This window comes from Polypterus senegalus, chromosome 6 (assembly GCF_016835505.1).
Source record: "Polypterus senegalus isolate Bchr_013 chromosome 6, ASM1683550v1, whole genome shotgun sequence".
Classification (NCBI taxonomy): Eukaryota; Metazoa; Chordata; class Cladistia; order Polypteriformes; family Polypteridae; genus Polypterus; species Polypterus senegalus.
Genome location: NC_053159.1, coordinates 113,139,767 through 113,163,556, shown reverse-complemented (window position 1 = coordinate 113,163,556; position 23,790 = coordinate 113,139,767). Strand labels below are relative to the sequence as shown.

The following is a 23,790-nucleotide window of genomic DNA, read 5'->3' as shown; positions in this document are numbered from 1 at the left end:
TTAAATACAAAGAGGGTAGGATCTCATTTTACCAGATGTGTGTGTAGGCTGGGAATTCTATGATGATTATTCCAGAAGAAACAAATACTGTAATTGTGTATCTATTCATTTTAGGATTGTAGTTTATAATGAAAAGAACAGTACACATGTCTTATATAATTGTTCATTTTCCTATTTACAAAGCTTTTATCTTAAAATAAAAAAAAGACAGAGCTTGAAGCAAGACACACCTTTTTTTGATCGCCTGGGTTTCGGTGGCGGAACAGGGCGGCGCGGAAGCTGAGTGTGCGAGCGAGTGCCTTAATAAAATTTAGAACCAAAAAAAAAAGAGAAAGGGAAAATAAAGAAGCAGACAAAAAGCAAAATGACACACAATGACAGATAAGTAACACATTAAACCAATGACTAATAACACAGGAGTGAGGCAGTGCACCTCTTGCATCTTCACAGCATTTTAGCCAACATAACAACACATTACACAGTACATTAATTCTTGCCAGTGGAGAGTGTTTTAAACAGTGCCACATGCGTCCTAAACCAAATCAGTTATTATCTGAAATACAGTGACAGATGGTGATATTAAAGAAGTCTAACTGTTGGAGACTTGCATATTATTTCCCCCGGTATTCAGCAATTTATGAGGACAAAAATACAAATTACTCAAACATGGTGATCTATTTCTTTCCCATGTTCCGTATTCTAACACAAGAAACAATCTTCTTTAAATCTGCTGATTTTTTTTTAATGAGTCATTTTACAATTCAGTAAAGAGCTGTGATGAAGCAGCATAAATTGCGTTGTCTTAGCATAAAAACTCTTAACACTGGCTGAAAGACTGCACATTATTCTTTATTTAAAATGGGAACTTTTAACGTTGAAGGAGACTCTTCCTACAAACCGTGTAGAATTATCACATTTAACATTTTTAAGAAATAATTTTAACCAATAAACATGTTAGCTAACTGAATTATAAATATCCCAGAGAATTTGCCCTTCTCTTAAATATGTAATTACTTATGCATAATTTACTCACACATGAAGCTGAAGAAATGAACACGGCCTGGTGGTTAGCACACAGTGGAACACCTTTGAAGACTCATTAATCTCAAGTGAACTTGTGTCATGACTTGAAGTTACTGTTGCCCAAACCATTGTGATACATAAAACTTATCTTTACAGCATGTGAAATGTTAAATGTACTGATGTATCTCACATTCAATATTTAATGTCCTAACCAAGAGCATGTCAGTTCCTTAAGACAAACACAGCTGCTTGCATTTACAGTATCTTTATTTGTCTATAGGTGGAATGCTGCAGAAAACATTGACCTTTTAATCAGATATTACATCAATTTTGATTTTTATATTCCTTCCTGCCAATAAAAGTCACTCAGTTCCTAAAGTGGATTATCCTTTTTTCCCTGAGAAGGCTGTCATTCGTGTAGTCTTCCTTTACATACCTGTGTTTTTTGAAGTACCCTGGGGCCAGAGGTAGCCCTGCCTGAGGACCTGCTCTTTTGTTTCTGCATCTTCTGCTAGAATCTCAGACACCATATTGGAGGGGACATAGCCAAAACGACCCCCAGACTCTCCCCTATAAAATCCATCCGCATCTTTATCACCATAAACCTGGAATGAAACACTTTTAATTGTATCATTCAATAATTTTTAGTAAGTATTGTCACCAACTCCTATGAAGTGAATGTTCTTCAGTCTGCAGTTTAAAAAAAATAAAAAAATCACAACTTACATAAACAACCAGCACTAATGTTCCTTTGGTTGCTGCATTACTATGGTCAAAAATTGTCAGTGCTATCCTCTGCTCTAAAATAGTAAATTCAACAGTTGCTTTGCTCCTAAAGTTATGAGCTACCTCTAATTGTGTCATTTTTTAACAAAGACTTGACAGTTATGTAGCCGTAGTTGACTTACAGACCTAAAGACAATATTTTTTTTCTAATATTAAGTATAAATTCTTTCAAATTTATATTCTATGATGATAAATGTTTTTTGTAAAATGCACATTCTTAGTACAGCCCTTGCTATGTTTATGAGCCAATATAAAGTGCCTCTTGGTCTGCAAAAGTCAGTCATGATCCTGCATTGAGACTACAAAAATCAGCTGTACCTAGAAAGAAAATACTTTAGGCTTTAGCACTCTTTTCCTGGAGCACCCATGCATACTCTTGTAACATACCCAAGGAACAGGATTAGGGTAATTAATATTCATTCATTTTTTTCACATTGGCCTGAGGTAATAAAATGGACAATCACATCAAACAAATCAACATAAATGACATTCAGAAAAATTGGCCTTTATTTGTCCATAAGAGCTCAATGTATCATGCTCATATTACAGCCAACACCAGTAAAATTTGAAACAGAATAAAAAGAGCAGTAATGAACATCCATTTGCCTATCAATCTAATGTTGTATTTTTACTCTGTTGTGATAATTTTTCTTATCCCCTCCAGGTATGTGTTAGGCAGGATGTTTTTATGTTTTGTTCATTTTGAAAAATCTAGATTCACATGTCTGTGATGGGATGGCACCCTGCCCGTGGTTTATTTCTTGCCTTGCGCCCTGTGTTGGGGCAGACCCCTGTGACTCTGTAGTTAGGATATAGCGGGTTGGATAATGGATGGATAGATTCACACGTATGCTATGTTAGGTGGGTCTGTCTCTAAAACGATGCTCCAGATGTAACCATCACCTCTTCTGAGTCTCCATTTTAGGTTGTCAATCATCTGCAGCAACACCATTTCACTTTCCAATGCAGCATTCGCAGCAGAGTAGAACTAAGTGATGACTGGAGTCAGGCTGGACAAGACCATAAAAAAGATGGTACTAAATGAAACTGTAAAATTCTTTTTACTCCATCACATCCAAATTCAGAGTAATCCACAGGACTTTCACTTTACCTGAAGTGCTTGAATTAGTTCTTGGGTACCTGAGGTCACTGCACTTTTAGAAAGTGAACACACACTTTAACATGTATGTACAATGCCTTGCTTTGGAATGGTGGTCTCACACACCTACCTACATGTTTCCCTGTTACTTCTAGTGCAAGATTCACTGTTTTCTGTTAACATATTTCTTATATGTGTTTTTTTTCCCTCCACATGCTGCAGTGCTTTTTGCTGGAGAATTTAAAGAGGAAACACACAGCATGAAATTTGCTTCTTATTGTACTCTAGCTCTATTTAATGTGCATGGGTGCACACAATAATTTGGCTGGGTGGCTCAAGGGTGTTGATGGGGATATTGGCTGATTGCAAATTCACATGTAAAGCAAAATAAGACAGTTACTTCATGAGCATTCCTGAGATTATAATTAAGATATAAGTGCCTGAGTAAGAATATCGAGAGATACAGACAGTGAACGAGAAAGGAGACGCGAAAGAAAGAGCCACAGGTTAAAATGAGAAGGAAACAAATAAATGAAGAGAGGCAGGACTATGGCAGAGCTGATGCAGCAGTGTGGAGGCAAGTGGTTGGGAAGTGGCCCCAGCTGGACCGAGTGGATGGCACTCACAGGGTACAGTCACTCCTTCTTGAGCACCGAAGGATCAGGAGCAACCAACCACTAACTAAATAACTCCTGCTGAATGCCAAAATATGGCGACAAGAAAAAGAAGCAAGGTTCACAGAGTCCCCTGCTGAATGTTGGGGGGGGGTGGTGGGGACATAAACCATACTGAAGAATGACTGTGCTTGCTGGTGGATGTCTCCCATTACTGAAGTAATCTGTAAGGGTGAGCACAGTAGATGTTGGTTTTAGAGGCATGCACCAAGGCTTGTGATAGTTTTTATGGATAGATCCTGACAGTGGTTTTAACCTTCGATTATAACCTATTTACTGGATTAGTTATTTATGGAAATTTAACCTCTACAAAAAGACTCAATTTTTATTGTGATTATTTTTTTATGAAAGTAATTGCACTGCACTTTGGACACTTTTGTTTGAATTGTTTTTTTACATCTACCCTTGCTGAGTGTGTGTGCCCAGTCCATCCTTGGTGTAAATCTATCAATGACCCAGGAGTATGGCAGCTGTGGGCAACCTGGGCATCACACATACCCACTATTTCCACTTCCCAACACACACCAGCTCAGTTTTTCTTTGATACAAATATTGTGATGTAACTTATAGTATCACTAAACACAAATGAACAATGCAATTAATTCAAGATCGAGAAATCATGCAAGAAGAAAACAATTATCTGGCAAAGAACAAACAACTGAATGTTGCTAATCTACTATGTAAATGAATGCTAAATTAAAGAAACATTAAAAAAAGATTTCCTTGACATTGGATACAAGGAATAGTTATTGTAGTAAGCACCTAACAAGACAAAATAATAAAACAGTAAAGTTTTCTTCAAAATGAAGTTATTCTGATGATATCAACTCTTTTTTCAACATGATAATTTCTAAAGTAAAAATGTATATTTTATATATATTATATATATTATAAATGTCATAATAATCCTTTCTGAATTCAATATTTTTTTGCAGTCTTCAATAATTTACCTTTATAATTTGTCCATCTTTGAAGGGAAGCTCTGCCTCCACTGCATCAGGGTTCAGGGACATGGTAGCTGGGTCATAGTCAAACAGAGCTACAAATATGCGAACATTGCTCTCGCCAGGATAGTCCTCAACTTCTGAGCTTATGGGTTTATCTGGGGTACTGGCTGTCCTTTGGGCCTCTGCAAGGAAAGAAACCAAGGGATGTGTTACATGAGCTTATGGCAGAATTTTAAGAGAGTCTTTTCTTCAATACCTCTTGCATAAGAACTCAAGCTCTGAGACATTCTTAAGAAGGAATGTTTCAGCTAAGCCTTTCTGAGCCTAAGCATAAGTGAGGATCTAATTGCATCAAGGTAGGTCATATGGGGTCCATGCTTTGAATTTTGTGATGAGATTATATCACAGCTCATGAAATATATCAATCATCCATCAGTAGCAACTTGTTATTCTCTCTCTTTTATAGCCTCTAAATAAAAGTAAGTCTTTAATAAAAATATGTCAAGAAAAGAGACTCCTGAAGATTATTTGTTTAGGTCAATAAGCTGCATGCAACTCAGCTCTCTCAAGCTCCATCCAGATATGTTCTATAGACAAAGATAAATAAATCTTACAAATACTGTATGAGAGTTTGGAGACAACCACAGCTCTGAAAAGCAGATGGAAGTGATTAAGACATACTGTAGGACTAGACGATTGTGACTCTTCTCTTCAAAATTCCTGCTGTGATGGATGTATAGTATAAAATTTCCCTTGACTTATTCATAATATTAAATTTTGAAACGCAAAGTACATATAAGGTCTCCTGAGTAAGAGCATTCAAATCCAGTGACAAAGAGGCTCTGAAGGGCACACAGTGAGTGCTAAAAAAAAAAAGCTTAGTGAAAGAAAGGAAGCTTATAAAGCCAAAATAGAAAACAATCTCACTAAGAATAACAAGAAGATGCCTGAAAAGGTCTGAGCAATACTAATGAACTCAAGCAATCCAGGGTTAAATAATGTGGATAAAGCTGCCACCCTGAACCAATTTTTAATAGATTTTCCCTTCCACTACCACCTTCTTCCAATGACCAGTCCCTCCACACCATTCCTACTACATTAACAACTCTTACTATGTCAACTGGAATGGTCAGAAATGAATCCACCTCTAACCACCAATATGGGCTGTCCATATCTGAAGACCAATTAAGGAGACTACTGAGCAAACTATACACATAAAAAAGCTGCTGGATCAGATGGACTCAGTCCACAGTTCTTAATGCCTGTGTTGACCAACTTTCTGGTATTCTCTGTCACCTGTTCAGTCTATCCCTAAGGCTCCAGTGTGTGCCGCTGCTGTGGAAAACATCCTGCATTGTTCATGTTTCAAAGAAGGCAGGCCTCTTAACCTAATGACTACAGACCAGTTGTACAATAGAAATCCCTGTTAAAGGGTAAGCTCAGAAATATGCAAGTGGATGACCATATGGTTCCATTAATAATGGACTATATGTTGGGAAGACCACAGTTTCTGAGACTCGAGGACTATGTTTCTGATATGGAAGTGAGCAGAAATTCTCAGATGATTCTGCATTCATGGGTATATCAATTAAGGGATGAGTCAGGTGGAGAACTTTTTTTCTTGGTGTAGAAAGAATTTCCTGCAATGTAGCATCAGCAAAACCAATAAACTGATTATTGACTTTCACTGCACCAAACAGCCTCCATGCCCAGTCCATATCAATGACCAGTTGGACTGGTCTCATAACACAGAGGAACTATAATAATAAAGGGTTAAGGCCATTTTTTTTTAATTCCTGTAATATGGGTAGTGACATCTTTCACATCTTTTACAACTCTGTGATGGCCAGTGCAATTTTCTATTCAGTGGTGTGCTGGGCTGGTAACATCAATTTAAATGAGACTGACCAAATTAACAAGCTAATTATAAGGACAAACTCAGTTATGGGACACACTCTGGACCACCCGGGAGGTAGTAATGTTATAAAGAATTAAAATAAAACTGAGTGCCATCATGAACAGTGCTGTTCATCCTCTCTCTTTGACAAACTAACACTGAGGACTTTCATCCAACAAATCATTCAGCAAAAGTGTGTCAAGAAACACTACTGGGGCTCCAATATACAGTGCATCATGGAAAGTATTCACAGCGCATCACTTTTTCCACATTTTGTTATGTTACAGCCTTATTCTAAAATGGATTAAATTCATTTTTTTCCTCAGAATTCTACATACAACACCCCATAATGACAACGTGAAAAAAGTTTACTTGAGATTTTTGCAAATTTACTAAAAATAAAAAAATTGAGAAAGCACATGTACATAAGTATCCACAACCTTTGCCATGAAGTTCAAAATTGAGCTCAGGTGCATCCTGTTTCCCCTGATCATCCTTGAGATGTTTCTGCAGCTTGATTGGAGTCCTGTGGTAAATTCAGTTGATTGGACATGATTTGGAACGGCACACACCTGTCTATATAAGGTCCCACAGTTGACAGTTCATATCAGAGCACAAACCAAGCATGAAGTCAAAGGAATTGTCTGTAGACCTCTGAGACAGGATTGTCTCGAGGCAGAAATCTGGGGAAGGTTACAGAAAAATTTCTGCTGCTTTGAAAGTCCCAATGAGCACAGTGGTCTCCATCATCCGTAACTGGAAGAAGTTCGAAACCACCAGGACTCTTCCTAGAGCTGGCCAGCCATCTAAACTGAGCGATTGGGGCAGAAGGGCCTTAGTCAGGGAGGTGACCAAGAACCAGATGGTCACTCTGTCAGAGCTCCAAAGGCCCTCTGTGGAGAGAGGAGAACCTTCCAGAAGGACAACCATCTCTGCAGCAATCTACCAATCAGGCCTGTATGGTAGAGTGGCCAGACGGAAGCCACTCCTTAGTGAAAGGCACATGGTAGCCCGCCTGGAGTTTGCCAAAAGGCACTTGAAGGACTCTCAGACCATGAGAAACAAAATTCTCTGGTCTAATGAAACAAAGATTGAACTCTTAGGTGTGAATGCCAGGTGTCACGTTTGGAGAAAACCAGGCACCACTCATCACCAGGCCAATACCATCCCTACAGTGAAGCATGGCGGTGGGAGCATCATGCTGTGGGGATGTTTTTCAGCGGCAGGAACTGGGAGACTAGTCAGGATAAAGGGAAAGATGACTGCAGCAATGTACAGAGACATCCTGGATGAAAACCTGCTCCAAAGCGCTCTTGACCTCAGACTGGGACGACAGTTCATCTTTCAGCAGGACAACGACCCTAAGCACACAGCCAAGATATCAAAGGAGTGGCTTCAGAACAACTCTGTGAATGTCCTTGAGTGGCCCAGCCAGAGCCCAGACTTGAATCCGATTAAACATCTCTGGAGAGATCTTAAAATGGCTGTGCACCGACACTTCCCATCCAACCTGATGGAGCTTGAGAGGTGCTGCAAAGAGGAATGGGCGAAACTGGCCAAGGACAGGTGTACCAACCTTGTGGTATCATATTCAAAAAGACTAGAGGCTGTAATTGATGCCAAAGGTGCATCGACAAAGTATTGAGCAAAGGCTGTGAATACTTATGTACACATGATTTCTCTGTTTTTTTAATTTTAATACATTTGCAAAAACCTCAAGTAAACTTTTTTTCACGTTGTCATTATGGGGTGTTGTGTGTAGAATTCTGAGGAAAAAAATGAATTTAATCCATTTTGGAATAAGGCTGTAACATAACAAAATGTGGAAAAAGTGATGCGCTGTGAATACTTTCCGGATGCACTGTACCAACAGCAATACACCTGAATAATGCTTCACTGTGATTGTGACAGTCAAGACAGACGTTTTCTAATTTTCTTCATTTTTAGTCATTCTGGTGCCTTTTCAAACCACAGTGTGTGTGCATGTGTCTGTCTGTCTATCTATTTCTTCAACAAGATAAATTTAAGAGAGAAAGAAAGACTTATAATGAATCACAGTGAATTACAACATTGTTTCATAGATGCACCACTGCATCCGCAGACCAATCCCCATTACAACTTTTTCCATAACCTTCAGGGATTCTTGTGTTAAACGTTAAGTATCTGTGTGTCTGTCTGGTTGCTATGTCTCTGTCATTCCAAAAGACAGCGCATCACGAACATTTTTTGGAATAAAATGCATTACATTTCTCACTCCAATAGATGGCGCCTCACAAACATTAACACTGCTTTTATGAACCCCATACCAAATGGCATGTAACAGAGACGTGCACTGCATGGTGCACTGCAAATGTTAACATCTGGTTTCCATTGATTACTTAGACTTCAACCTGTCTTAGAGGGGTAGCACAGCTAGTTGTTAAATAAACAGACCATTCTTGGGCTCAACTGTCATTTGGTGTGTGCCTTCCAAGCTTGATAATTATTACAATATTTAAATGTATTTTATTTTATTCTAATATAAAAGGCTTTCAAAATAATACTTTAACATCTGCTAATTTGAATTTATTTTGCAATGTTTTGATTATGAATGTTTAATAATATATAACACTAAGCATACAGTACACTTCTTTTATGAAGATTTCATATTGTGGGAATATTTTATCATGAAGTCTGAATTGCATCATGGGGTTAACTTATTGACTTGTGTCTCACAGTTTGAATGAAATTTGTGGTAATGGAAAACACCATTTTAATTGACGCCCAGTATTTGAAGATTTCACGAGTACTAAATATTTGGAAAGCATTCTATTGATAGTCTTAACAGAATCTCTCACCTTTATATGGTCTGCTGTCTACTTGCTCGGTATTTGGGACCAATTCATTTGACAGTCTTTTCAAGGATCCAGACAAGTTTCTAGAGTCATTATTGGCCATAATTTCCTGAAATAAAAAACTTGCCTTTAATTTAAATTACACTTAATAAATACCATCATGAACAATCAAACCTGTTTGGACTGAGCATACTAAGGAGTAAAATAATTGTGAAATGACTGTGCAAGTAACATTGCAAGCTTGTGCAACTGCAATTTTGCTGACTAAATGAGACTGACCAGATCTTTAAAATTTGAATTATAACATGACACAGTACCGACAAAGATGCCAGTTATGTAAAAGATAAGTACATTTTCATCTATGCAAAAAGAAAATTGTTTGCAACTAAGCATAAATGACATACAAATTTGGGTGTGGGATATTCACAAACAGCATAGCTGGGAGCTGAGCCCTAATATGAAAGCTAAATTTTAAACACTCTTCGCACTTCTTACTCCTTGGAATAGCTGGGTGTTTTAAGTTTTTTTTCTGTCTTGAAGACATACTTTCACATTTAAATTAGAGTTAAGAACTGCATTACAAACAACCATTTATGTTATTTCATGCACTGTTTAATAATAATTTTTGCTGTTCGAGTAAAGGTTGATTGGATGATTTGCTCTGTGTTACAGAGGCAGTGATGAACCAGCAATCTTCAGAGGCTAGTACTGATAAAAATATGTTTTCTTAGCAGTACATAATTTCTACAGATAATTTTAATATGTATTAAAGTAAGCACAGTAATAATTAGTCACTCATCCATATAAAAATTCCAGCCTTAGCCTCTAAAAGATGGGGCAAATCCATATGCATCTTTCTAGTAGATGCATCTTATGTGTGATAAGGATGTAAAAACCTTTAGTATATCCAGGCTCTTAATTGCTAAAGCTTAACTTATTGTTTCATTTCCTACTTAAAAGAGGGCATATATTGTTAGGTTCACTTGGGAGTTGTCACGGAGACTATAGATGTCATATATACCTAAAATATAGTGTGAAAGCATGAATTTAGCTTTTGTCTCTGTAACAGGTCTGACAGTATTTTGGACAACACTGAGGAGGCTACTTAGTAAGCCACAAAGTGCAGCAAACATGATAAAATACACAAACCACAACCACTATAAAGCAGTGCTACAGAAAGAAATGGAGCTGCTGTATAGATGATATAAACTGAGGTACTTTAACAAAGAGCAGTGCAATGGTGAGGAAAGAAAGCTGGCTTTAACAACACACCAGAACAAAAGAGGAATCACACACCCGTGAATATAGCTCGTCAGAGTGCTGCCCTTTCATCGATTGCTCAGATTTTGTTTTCCGACATACAGCTTTGGCATATTCATTACCGTGGATGCCTAAATCCCCAATTTCTTTGCACCCTTTCCCTCTGGAATGGGAGGCAGGATGAGCCAAAGTAGATGAACCCACACTACTATTGTCATGATGCCAATGATGTTGTTTTCTCCTTGACTGTAAAACTGTGTCTTCGCTTTTCATCTGTTTTTTCAGCTCCGTTTTAATATCACTGGATTGTGTTAGCCCATTGTGAAGTAAATTATCCTTGGTCTCTTCAAGGTTCTCAGATGCAGTGTGTTTTCTCTGCCAACCAGAATGCATCTGGACAACATCAACCATGGATGGATCATCAGTTGCAGCTTCTTCATCATCCTCTGTACCATATTCTATATCAATTTCCCCACCATTTATTGCTGAAGTATTATGTCTCTTAGATGCTTTCACTGGGTAATACTTGTTTACTTTTAAAGTTGTTTGGCGGAGTTCTGCAGACACCACATCCCTTGGGCTTCTAGGCACACCATCATGTTGTTTATGACCTCTCCTTGATTTGTTTTCCTTGTCATTGACATATACAAAAATGTCAGAGTCAAAGTCTTCCTGAGAATGCTTTAAATATTTAGTTTTACCATCTGTAGGGAAGTAGGATGGATCTTTATGAGGATGCAGCCTGCTCCTGCTACAAGGAATCCCATGCTTGATTTGGCTTTTAAAGCTCTCATCATTCACCGGCTGCAGAGGGAGGTTACCTTGTTCTTGTAATTTGTGGCGATTATTTATAGCCTCCTCTGTTTTTTTATGTTTACAACTGTTTTCTGCACTGTGCTCCTCGTCATAAAAGGCATGGCTTCTGTTACATGACACTTTGCAGTTTTGACTGGAGCTAAGATTCTCTCCAGCAGAAGGCTTTGCAGTTACTGAAAGATTTTGGATCTTGGTTCTACTTGGCTGTTCAGCTTCTTCTACATCTAGGCTCTCATCCTCCTCTTCAGTGACCTCTGGGATGCTGAAAAGTTCCTTGTTGTGATGGGTCTGCAGTGGAAGCTCCAGGATCTTCTCCAGAATCTCCTCATCACTGTCCGTCTCCCATGTGTCAGAGTGAGCCTGTACAGTTAGCCAATGCAGTGTTGCACAATAAGAAGTGGGTAAGCGAGAGGACCATACATGTACATGCAAAGGAAACAAAATATAAAAAATAAGGAAAACATAAAACAGCAAGGAAAAAATGAAAAATCCTCCAAACTACCCTAATTCTCAGGATAAAAAGAAAACAAAACAAATGGTATTCAGTAGCCTTAAAAATATAGCATACTGAAAGAACACAGAAAGAAAAATTAAATAAAATAAAAACAGTTCGATAATAAAAAAAAAAATCTAAAATAACTAGACTAAAAAATAATTTTCATTAATCAGATAGGATAAACAAGGGCTAACATTATAGGAATTATTACAATTAGGTATGCATTATTTTCATTATACAAGTCATTAAAATATTTTCATGTCCTCATCCTAGAAAATATCACAATGGTCAAAATTAGACTTTCTAGATGTAGATGTGAGCATCTTTTGAGGCTTTACAACCAGTGTCCTACCCGGACATATACTTAACATAAGGATGGGCCATGATGCCTGACATCTATGCTGCAAGAATCAGGGATAGGACAGTCATAAGGTCATACCTTCATCAACTTTTTGCTGGAATGTGTATGTTACTAAATGAAATTTTTCAAATGTAATTTTATTAGGTAGCATGGCATGTACACTTCCTTGAGACTGTGTTTAAATCCTGGCCTTGTCACTGACCATGAAGTTTGCTCTCTCTATGGTCTGACTGAATTTTCTTCCATTTCCCAAAACATTTCATGGTCCGGTTGATGGAGGATTCACATTTGGCCAGTAAGAAGTGAGTGTGCAGTTAGAGAGCACACCTATTGCTGGCCTGCAAAATGTGCTGCCAGAATAGGTTCTGGCTCCACAGTGATACTACCACATACCCTTCACATACAATTTCACATTCACCTCAGGAATTGTAAGTTAACTTTTGGGGTAAAGTACATGAAATGAATATCATCATGCAACTAATAACGCTCTTCATCAATGATTTTGCCCCTTGTCTTGTTGAATTGTGAGCATAAATATATGGGAATTACTGCATATTTTAATACAAACATCAATACTAAAACTTTCAAATTTACAGATAACATAATCATCAATCTCCTGCAATTAATTTTCAATGACCTGGTATGGTACTTATACTTCCGTCCACTACACTCATTTACAAATAAAACTGTCATTTAATATTACTTTATTGTGATCCTTTCTTTGTTTGTAGCACTGCCTCTACTAAATAAAGTTTTTCTGCTGTACCTTTCTTATACTTTGGAAACAGTATACATCTTCTCTTTCACATTTGAATCATTACCTTTACGCTGACCCCCAAATTAGCTTGACACAATGCATCCTTGTCGTCTTCATTCCCTGCTGTGTCTGAACATAATTCTTCTTCATCCTCTTCCAGAATATCGGAGAGGTCTGAACCCCGACTACTATCATTGTGATACTCATTTAGCCGAGAGTAACACACTGGCTGAGGTACATCTACCAAACACACCTATGATTAAAAGATGGAAAATAAAGACACGTTTGTTTAAGCAAAATTTCTAAAATGTAAACCTGAGATGTTAGATTTCTTGTTTTTTGACAAAAGGGCTCATTAAAACACAGCCACTGGCTAAACAAATATGACAAACTAACATTTTTTGGCTTGTGTCTATTATATTTAACCTAACCCCTATTCTTCGAAAAGCCTACTGATGGGCCATCTTATGTATTTTATAATCACTCCTAACTCCTTTCCATGTCTATGACATTCCTTACAAACTGTGTGTTAGCATAGTATTTTATTGTAAAGGATGTAAATCTTTCCAAATTCCCTAAAATGGCCATCATTTACATTTTGATATGCACGTACTAGCAATGTCACTATGTGTTTTCCAATGCAAAAACATGAAGAGTTAAAAGCCTGCCTTGTTCTGCCTTTCGTATGCATGAAAAGGGACAGCTAAAGCACATAATTTTGACTTGTGCTAGGAATAAGTACGTATATCAGGCCTGCATTTCTTTTAACAACTTAGTAAACTGATGCAAACTCTAGCACATTTTTCTGAGCAAAAATACTTCTTATTAAAAATTTAAGCAGCAAATAAAAAACTGGTGTAAGGTATCTGCATATTTCTGGTTGAAGTTTTTTTCTGAGCCTATATACAGTACCCAAAACCCTGTCACTTTTACAAATCTATGTTTACAAATAAAAACCTGAAATAACTAGTAGTTGCTAAATATTGCACTTCCTGGAAATTTACTGGTAATTTACAATTTGATGATTTAATGCTGCATGTGAGGTTACAGCTGATACTTTATGGTTTCATACACAGCATTTGGCTACTGGGATTATAAAAATAATTGAGAATACGTATGGGCACAGGTTTAAGAAGGTAACTGAACAAAAATACCTACTAGAAATATAAGTTCATGAATCTATGGACATCTCAGCTAGGGATATCTGTCTCTCAGTTTTTTTTGTTTTTTTTATTATAATAAAACAACCTAAACATGTGGCCTTCAATAACAGCTATGAAATCCTAGTCAGACATCCTTGTTTAAGCTGCCACCACAACACTTGCTCTAAAAGATATTTCACGTTAGTTGAGCAGTGGATGTCAGAGAGCATCTGCCCATCTATTTTCTGAAGCCATGTTTTCTGTTATATCCCAGGTGTGGACAAAAGGTCAGTCTATCACAGGACATACACTCAAAATTGCCAATTTCGAGTTGACAGCCTAACAGGCATATAATTCCTGGAGCAATTCCATGGTGATAGGAGGACAACAAGCAGACCCCACACAGATAGTGGAATCTGCATCTTTAGATCTTAACAGTCGTGGGATTTTCAACACAAACACTTAACCTTTTCAATTCTGTTAAACACAACACAGAACTGATAGGAAGTGCTCTGTCTTCACTGGACACATAAGAAGCAGCTGTAAAAACCATTACTTTTAAATCAATTAACAGAAAGCACAGCATTGATGCTGAGGCTAGCATTGTTGTTTGATGTATGAAGTGTCCATAGTTCAAATCCCATGTACATTCTTCCCTTGTCTGGGTGAGTGTTCTTCTTACATTAATAAGACATAATTAATATGTTATCTGAAAATTCTAAGCCAGCTTTTGTGAAGGTGTGCACTTGTGGGCCTGCAATAGACTGCTGCCTTGTTTGAGATGTGTTGATAATAGCTTCATTACCAAGTGTAAAGTACATTAGTTAATTAAGTTATTAAACAAATTATTCTAACCTCTTTTGCTTTTTCTGGTCTTGCAAGGTCATTCTTGGTTTGACCTGGCTGCTCAGTGAGCTCTTGTTTCTCCTCACAGTCATCTAGGAATTCCTCTATGGACACTACTCTGGCATTGGCCTTGGCTCCCTTTTCTTCTTCTTCTTCTTGATCTAACCCCCTTATATTTTTGGCTTGCACACTTTCTGACAAGTCTTCAGAACAACTCACATCGGCCTCCCTGGAATAGGAATCTGTGGGGTACTTTGAAGAGCTGCTCTCACAGTCTTTGGATGGATTTAGTAGTCTGTCCTTAGATGAAGATATTCCAGCCTTGAATTTCAAAAGAGAAAATTAATAGCAGCGCTATCATTCCCATCACTAATCATGGTGGCACCAACATGTTAATTTTCTTGCTGAAGTTTATTTTAGCTGTTGTGTTGTCTTGAGTGATTTGTGTAATTTTTATGTTGAAATGTAAATACATTTTCAGGCTTCTAGCCAGAGATTTTCATTAAGAAAAAGTGTGTGTATTTTAACTTCTACTTTTACTTCCAAAACAACATGTAAAGGGTGGTGTAGTAACTGCTGCATCAAAGCTCCAGACATAGGTTTGATTGCTGGTCCCATCATTGGTTACCAGTCAGAGGCAAATGCTTGCTTTCTCACGAAATTTTCCCCACATTGCTAATACAATATCTGAAATAAATGGATTGTGAAGCATAGTGTGGGCACTGCACAATCTCTCTACAGTTTACAGCAGGGGTGCCCATACTTTTTTGGCTTACGAGCTACTTTTAAAATGACCAGGTCAAAATGGTCTACCTACATTAAAAATTATATATATATATATATATATATATATATATATATATATATATATATATATATATATATATATATATATATATATATATATATATATAGGTGACGGTCATAAAATTAGAATATCATGACAAAGTAGATTTATTTCAGTAATTCCATTCAAAAAGTGAAACTTGTATATTAGATTCATTCATTACACACAGACTCATGTATTTCAAATGTTTATTTCTTTTAATTTTGATGATTATAACTGACAACTAATGAAATTCCCAAATTCAGTATCTTTAAAAATTAGAATATTGTGAAAAGGTTCAATAAGACACCTGGTGCCACACTCAAATCAGCTAATTAACTCAAAACACCTGCAATAGCTTTTAAATGGTCTCTCAGTCTAGTTCTGTAGGCTACACAATCACGGGGAAGACTGCTGACTTGACAGTTGTCCAAAAGACGACCATTGACACCTTGCACAAGGAGGGCAAGACACAAAAGGTCATTGCTAAAGAGGCTGGCTGTTCACAGAGCTCTGTGTCCAAGCACATTAATAGAGAGACGAAGGGAAGGACAAGATGTGGTAGAAAAAAGTGTACAAGCAGTAGGGATAACCGCACCCTGAAGAGGATTGTGAAACAAATCCCATTCAAAACTGTGGGGGAGATTCACAAAGAGTGGACTGCAGCTGGAGTCAGTGCTACAAGAACCACCACGCACAGATGTATGCAAGACATGGGTTTCAGCTGTCGCATTCCTCGTGTCAAGCCACTCTTGAACAAGAGAGAGCGTCAGAAGCGTCTCACCTGGGCTAAGGACAAAACTGCTGCTGAGTGGTCCAAAGTTATGTTCTCTGATAAAAGTAAATTTTGCATTTCCTTTGGAAATCAAGGTCCCAGAGTCTGGAGGAAGAGAGGAGAGGCACAGAATCCATGTTGCTTGAGGTCCAGTGTAAAGTTTCCACAGTCAGTGATGGTTTGGGGTGCGATATCATCTGCTGGTGTTGGTCCATTGTGTTTTCTGAGGTCCAAGGTCAACGCAGCCATCTACCGAGAAGTTTTAGAGCACTTCATGCCTTCTGCTGCTGACGAACTTTATGGAGATGCAGATTTCATTTTCCAACATGGCCTGGCACCTGCACAAAGCGCCAAAACTACCAGTACCTGGTTTAAGGACCATGGTATCCCTGTTCTTGATTGGCCAGCAAACTCTCCTGACCTTAACCCCATAGAAAATCTATGGGGTATTGTGAAGAGGAAGATGCAATACGCCAGACCCAACAATTCAGAAGAGCTGAAGGCCACTATCAGAGCAACATGGGCTCTCATAAGACCTGAGCAGTGCCACAGACTGATCGACTCCATGCCACGCCGCATTGCTGCAGTAATCCGGGCCAAAGGAGCCCCAACTAAATATTGAGTGCTGTAAATGCTCATACCTTTCAGTTGGCCAACATTTCTAAAAATCCTTTTTTTGCATTGGTCTTAATTGATATTCTAATTTTCGGAGATACTGAATTTGGGACTTTCATTAGTTGTCAGTTATAATCATCAAAATTAAAAGAAATAAACATTTGAAATACATCAGTCTGTGTGTAATGAATGAATCTAATATACAAGTTTCACTTTTGAATGGAATTACTGAAATAAATCAACTTTGTCATGATATTCTAATTTTATGACCGCACCTATATATATATATATATATATATATATATATATATATATATATATATATATATATATATACTGAGTATCAGAGGTGGGTAGTAACGAGTTACATTTAATCTGTTACATTTACTTGAGTAACTTTTTAAAAAAATTGTATTTCTAAGAGTAGTTTTACTGCACCATACTTTTTACTTTTATTTCAGTACATTTGTGAAAAAGAAACGCTACTCTTACTCTGCTACACTGGGCAAAACTTGAATCATTACTTTTTTTCCATTAGATAAAGTCTGACAGACAATTTTCAATCTGCTCTGTTTAGCGTATGCTGTCAAGTTGCACACACGCCTTCCAATGCGTCTCCAGCTCTGATGCGAGGTTTTGGATGTTCCCCAAATCAAGGCACTGCAGCTTTGAGGACAGATGTTGCATTTTTCGTTTGAAAGCATTAACTGAGCTAATCATATTGACCATGGTTTTCTCTTTTCCTTGCATCTGTAAATTAAGCTCATTCAACATGTTGGTCAAATCGGAAAAAAAATGCCTAGTCTTGCTCGTTATTAAGTTGCCTGTATTCTGCATGTTTAATGACAAGGAGAAACTCCTTTTTCTCCGGTCAGGGGTCTTGAAATCTCAGCAGGAATTTCTCCCTAGCCATGTGCCTCAACGAAAGCATCTTTTATCATCTCTCCATCTTGGAAGGACTTCTTATGCTTAATGATCGAGTGACTCACCCGGAACGATGCTTCGGTGTGTCTGCCTTTGCTTTTGAATGATGTCTGTCCGATTAACTGCGATTTTAGTTCCCTTTTTTTTCTCTTTCTCAGATCGCTTTTCGGAAGGAAGTCAGTTTCATAGTTTTTATGAACAGTTCGAAAGTGCCTTTCCACATTTTCCTTCTTTGGAATAGCAATGACAGATTGACAGATCAGACAAATGCACTTCGATTGTGACATTGTGAGAGAAAAAAATCCTCTTCCAATTCCACATCCAGCCAATAACCAACACATTTTTTTTAATCCCTTATTTAGTCGATATAAATTGAAAGGCTAACTAGATCACTTTGCAGTAGTTTGTGCATTTGATCGTGTGTGTGGGATGGCCAGTGTGTTAGAAGAAAAGAGATCTCAGACTGGCCGCCTGTATGTCAATCAAGTGGCACATGCCATAGGGAGGATATATGATAGAGTAACATGTAAAAAAAAATTTTTTTTGAATGCAACTCGATCTACTTGCATTACCTTTCCGATCTACCGGTCGATCACAATCAACGTATTGGGCACCCCTGGTTTACAGCATTCCCAAAAGGTGTGTTTCAGCTTAGCTGATGTATCTAAAGTGTCCTGTACTGTATGTATGAATGCGGGTGTGTATCTTGGATCTCCAATTGAGGGTTACTTTGTTCCTTTTATATGATGCTGCTGGGGTGAACTAATGCCTAAGTTTAGAAAATGGATGGAAGGATCAAGTGGATGGTACACATTAAAAAAAACATAATTACAAGATTGTTTTTATAATTAAATGTTTGGAGCTACCTAAGTGAACTGTGCTGTTGACTACTACATCGCTGAGCTGAAACAGATATAACAGATAACTGCGCAGTAAACTCTGTTATGTGTATAATGACTAAAGGCACATTAATATTCAGTTCTTTCATTGTTAGGTAATAACATTCTTTATTAAAACAAGCATCTACTTAAGACAAACTATATTTGTATTACTAATATACAAAACTGACTCTAGTGCTGCTGCACAATTGGAGAAAAAAAGGTTTGTACCACAACAAAACAGTCAGGCAAAAAACAGAAGGCAGTTAAAGTGTCTTTGTACAATTCTAAACACACAAATAATTCTAATAATGTTTCTTTCAGATGATCCACCATTAACCATTAATTTGATGCATTGTTTAAAAGGGCTGTATAATGTATTAATTATTCAATATTAATTTAATACTACTTTAGTAATTAAAACATGTCAAAATAATGTACTAAAATAGCAAAAAAGATGCACCCTGTGAAGGTCTCTGAACCTAGCACTTTGCTGTTGTTAGTTCCTCTACTGATTTGAAGGTAATAGATGTATAAAACCCGTATGTCAAGGCCTAATGAAATTAGGAGCAGAAACTTTTTATTATTATAAACTACACCATGTAACTTTGCAAATGGTCTTACCATTGGTTCCAATTCTAAATCCTGCACTTCTGCATGTAATGCAACAGAATTGAATTCTGATGATGTATTGATTAACGAGTCAGTCCTGAAATCCATAGATATCTGGTCTTCTTGGTAGGTCTCAGCTTGTTCCCCACCTGGGTTTGAATTTAAAAACGTATCTGGGGTCTGCTCAGAACTGGACGCAGTGGCATCTGGTAGAGATGGAAGCAAAGAAGATTTGGCAGCAGTGGTTTCCAAAGAGTCCCTGTAGGGTGGCACCATGTGAACACATATGTCAGAGGAGTTGCTGGCACTGGGAAACTTTTGTAGAGGCGGACAGTGGGCTGTAGCAGCAAATAGCTTTGAGGGTATTTTGACAGATGCAGAATCCACAGATTCTCCATACATTGACATGGTCCGAACTGTAAGTTCCTTTGATGCCTGAAGAATATGAATCTGGGAAGGGCCTACTAATACACTCCCAGCAGTTGGAGAGGCAACTTCTAAAACCTTAAAAAACAAAGAGTGATAATGAGATGGTAAAACGCACACAAAGACAGTGTAATCACATCATAAAAACAAGAGCTCTGTGCATACTTCTTGTTTTGCTGAAAAAAATAATTAACAAATATTTATTTATACTCAGTAAACTACCCTAAGTGAACTGCTCCAATATTAAACTTTAATAATAACCTCGAAGAAACAAGGTGTTCTGAAACTAAAAGTCAATACAAATCATCAAATAATACATTTGCAAGACATAGTACAGAGTGCTTAATATTTTAATCAGTACGTATATCTGAAATAAAATTAAATGCTGCCCTGTTGTAGTAGAGTTCAATGCATAACATGTATAAAGTATAAAAAAATCTTTAAAAACCTTCAGAAACAACTCCCTGCCATGGTAAAAATTAGTCAACCAGTTATTTGACCTTAGTAAGAAAAAACTTATCAATGTGTAATTTATTACAGATATTGTATGGCAAGTGTTTATGGCTGTTAGATTACAATTCATGTTTTCATGTATGATTGAATTGCACTATTTTAAATAAAAAACAATTAATTAGCCATACAAGTTCATATACTAACCTTCTGCGTGTCTGCATAGATGACATAACCAGTTACACGAACCCCATTAGATGTTCCAGCTGCATCGATTGTTACAGGAAGCCAGCTAACCAAAGCAATCCCAGGTGATGGCCCTGGCTCAACCTGTACATCCAAAGGAGCATCTGGAGGACCTAATAAATACAAGAATCATTGTAGTTACTGTTTTTGTATTATATTATTATATTTTAGTATTTGGGAAGGCAAATGCCTTAGACATGATATTGCCAGAATTGTCACCAGCTTCTGAGATTTTGACGTAAATTAACTATATTTAAAAATGGATGGATGAAAGCTGGCAATGTGGGAAATGGTGGGGTATTGTAAAATATGTAGACATACAATTTAGATTGTTTCTCTTCTATAGTCATGCTTTATTTAATAGTTTATTTTTTTTAGCATTAATATGGTAAAGGAAAGCTATATGAAAAGACAAACTGTTTTGAGAGTTGGTATTAATAAACCATGTAACACATACTCATTTACTAATACAAGAAGTCCACTCAAAACTCTGAAGCCATTTTTAAATAACCAGGTTTTCCGCTTTAACTGGGTTATTCGCCTTAATTCACTTATGTGTATGCATGTAAACGCACTCACTGTCTTCACACAACAGCAGCAGAGTATGACAATGTTCAGATTCTCCTTAAATCTCTTTATTGCAAGGGGCAAGAACAAAAGACAGCTGTCAACCATGAGACTATGATGTCATCTGTAAACACTTGAATGGACACTGAAGTGTTGAGGAAGTTGCGTAATTTTTAAAACTAGCCAAACCGTGGCGTAGCATACGCCTTATAATTATGTATTGATGGGTGAACACTTCCTGAAAGACACAGTTGTCCAAATGGGGTGGGTTTGAGGATACAACTAGGGAATCCATTCCCGGGAATTCGGAAATCCCGCATGTCATTCCCGGGATGACACAGTGAACGGGCATCTCACATGTGAGCGGATTTAGAACGACCAACACTTATTTTTAATAAAACTACTGCAGTATGTTGACACCAATAAAAGACTAACCTTATCTACAAGCAGTTCATGCGGTCATATAAGTACATTTATCTAGTTCAGGGGTGCCCAATGTGTCGATCGCGATCGACTGGTAGATCGTGTTGCATTCAAAAAAAAATTTTTAAACGTTAGTCTATCATATATCCTCCCTATGGCATTTGCCACTTGATTGCCACTTGATTGACATACAGGCCAGTCTGGGATCTCCTTTCTTCTATGACACTGGTCATCCCGCACGCACGATCAAACGCGCGAGCTACTGCAAAACTTCGGCTCTGATCTAGTTAGCCTTCCAATTTATTTATATCGACTAAACAAAGGGATTTTTAAAAAATTGTTTGGGGAGGGTATGGGCTTTATGTGTAATTAGAAGAGGATTTTTTTCTCTCACAATGTCACAATCGAAGTGCGTTTGTCTGATCTGTCAATCTATCATTGCTATTCCAAAGAAGGAAAACGTGGAAAGACACTTTCGAACTGTTCATAAAAACTACGAAACTGACTTCCTTCCGAAAAGTGATCTGAGAAAGAGAAAAGAGAGGGAACTAAAATCGCAGTTAATCGGACAGCCATCTTTTTCACTCAGCTGAAATCAAAAGCTCCTTGACTGCATTATTCGGCTCTACTTATTTATGCGAGTCAGCCTTTTCCCACATGACGATTATTAAATCCAAATACTGTAGTGACCATAAATGTATTAAATTGTTATTGTGCCATAAAGGTTATTCAGTTATGCAAGGTATGACAACATATATTTTATGTATAAAGTATACTCAGTGTGTGTGTGTATATATATATATATATATATATATATATATATATATATATATATATAATATATGGTTGAAATAGTTTTACTGTCAAATAATGCAGAGTACGCGGCACGTGTTTCGCCCTAATTCTGGCCTCATCAGGCGTACACACTCACTGAACACCCTCTCGGGGATCGAACCTCAGACGTCAGTGCTAGAGGCGAATATATATACTTCTTAATGTAGGTAGATCATTTCGACCTGGTTATTTTAAAAGTAACTTGCAAGTCGAAAAACTGTGGGCACCCCTGAAGTAGGCAGCACAGTCATCAGATACAGATACACTTGTTCTAAACAACGCCCGCGCTTGCCGTTGCTGTGAAACACCGCCATTTCAGCTGTTACTGATGCATCCAGTTTCTTGTCATCATTCTGTGATGGCAAGTTTCTTGGCACAGATAATGCGGATGCAACAGACTGATGCATTGCAATTTCAAGTTGCTGTTCAAAGCTGTTGTCTGACAGACGTCAATGAAGTCTTCAGTTTTCAAATATAACTCTGTTATTTCTTGATCGATTTTTACACTTTTACATGCTATATATGCGAACTTGGCCATTCTCGGTTTCCCGGGAATTACAGCAGTTTCATTCCCGGGAATGCAGGAATGAAAAATGTCCGGGAATCCTGGGCTCCGGATTGGATTCCCTAGATACAACTGTAAGTGAATGAAAAGATGGAACTTTGGAGAGAGCAACATACAATTGTCCATGACTGAAAACTGGAAGACCGCTGCCGCGCCTCCACCTTCCAGAGCGAGGGACTGAGCTGGACAGCGTCCCTCTAAGAAGTTGGACGCCGACCGCTTGGGGGTCGCGTAACTATTTAGCAGGAGGGAGTCTCGCTCATTACTGGAATTAACCAGACAAATCGCTCCACCAACTAAGAACGGCCATGTACCAGGACCCACAGAATCGAGATAAAGCTATCAATCTGTCAATCCTCTCCGTGTCCGGGCCGAGTGAGGTGTCCCGTGTTGAGTCAAAGTTAGCCGCAGCTCCACTCCTGGTGGTGCCTTTCCGTCAATTCCTTTAAGTTTCAGCTTTGCAACCATACTCCCCCCGGAACCCGCAGACTTTGGTGTCCCGGTTGGCTGCCCGGCGGGTCATGGGAATAACGCCGCCAGATCGCCAGTCGGCATCGTTTATTATTTATTTATACGCATTTTATTTATTTTAACAATTTATTTATTTATACGCATAATGGTCATAACTAGAAGCTATTTTTCTCCATTTACTGTAATGGAGTTGAGCTCGAAAGCATGGGGGGCGGAGTTTCGTGTGACATCATCACACCT

At 37.8% G+C, this 23,790-nt stretch overlaps 1 protein-coding gene across 5 annotated transcripts in view; it reads right to left on the bottom strand.

The window, feature by feature from the left end:
* LOC120531412 (RIMS-binding protein 2-like) overlaps positions 1 to 23,790 on the bottom strand; it is a 374,849-nt gene that overhangs the window by 23,591 nt on the left and 327,468 nt on the right. For 4 of the 5 annotated variants that reach the window (XM_039756810.1, XM_039756806.1, XM_039756807.1 and 1 more), the window contains 9 exons: positions 20,652 to 20,803; positions 19,581 to 20,072; positions 14,948 to 15,259; positions 13,015 to 13,203; positions 10,557 to 11,696; positions 9,264 to 9,369; positions 4,533 to 4,711; positions 1,460 to 1,628; positions 231 to 299 (listed from right to left, as the gene is read on the bottom strand). In XM_039756810.1, coding sequence (XP_039612744.1) covers positions 231 to 299; positions 1,460 to 1,628; positions 4,533 to 4,711; positions 9,264 to 9,369; positions 10,557 to 11,696; positions 13,015 to 13,203; positions 14,948 to 15,259; positions 19,581 to 20,072; positions 20,652 to 20,803 — 2,808 coding nt within the window. The remainder of the gene's footprint in view (positions 1 to 230; positions 300 to 1,459; positions 1,629 to 4,532; positions 4,712 to 9,263; positions 9,370 to 10,556; positions 11,697 to 13,014; positions 13,204 to 14,947; positions 15,260 to 19,580; positions 20,073 to 20,651; positions 20,804 to 23,790) is intronic. The other variant, XM_039756811.1, reaches the window with a different exon arrangement.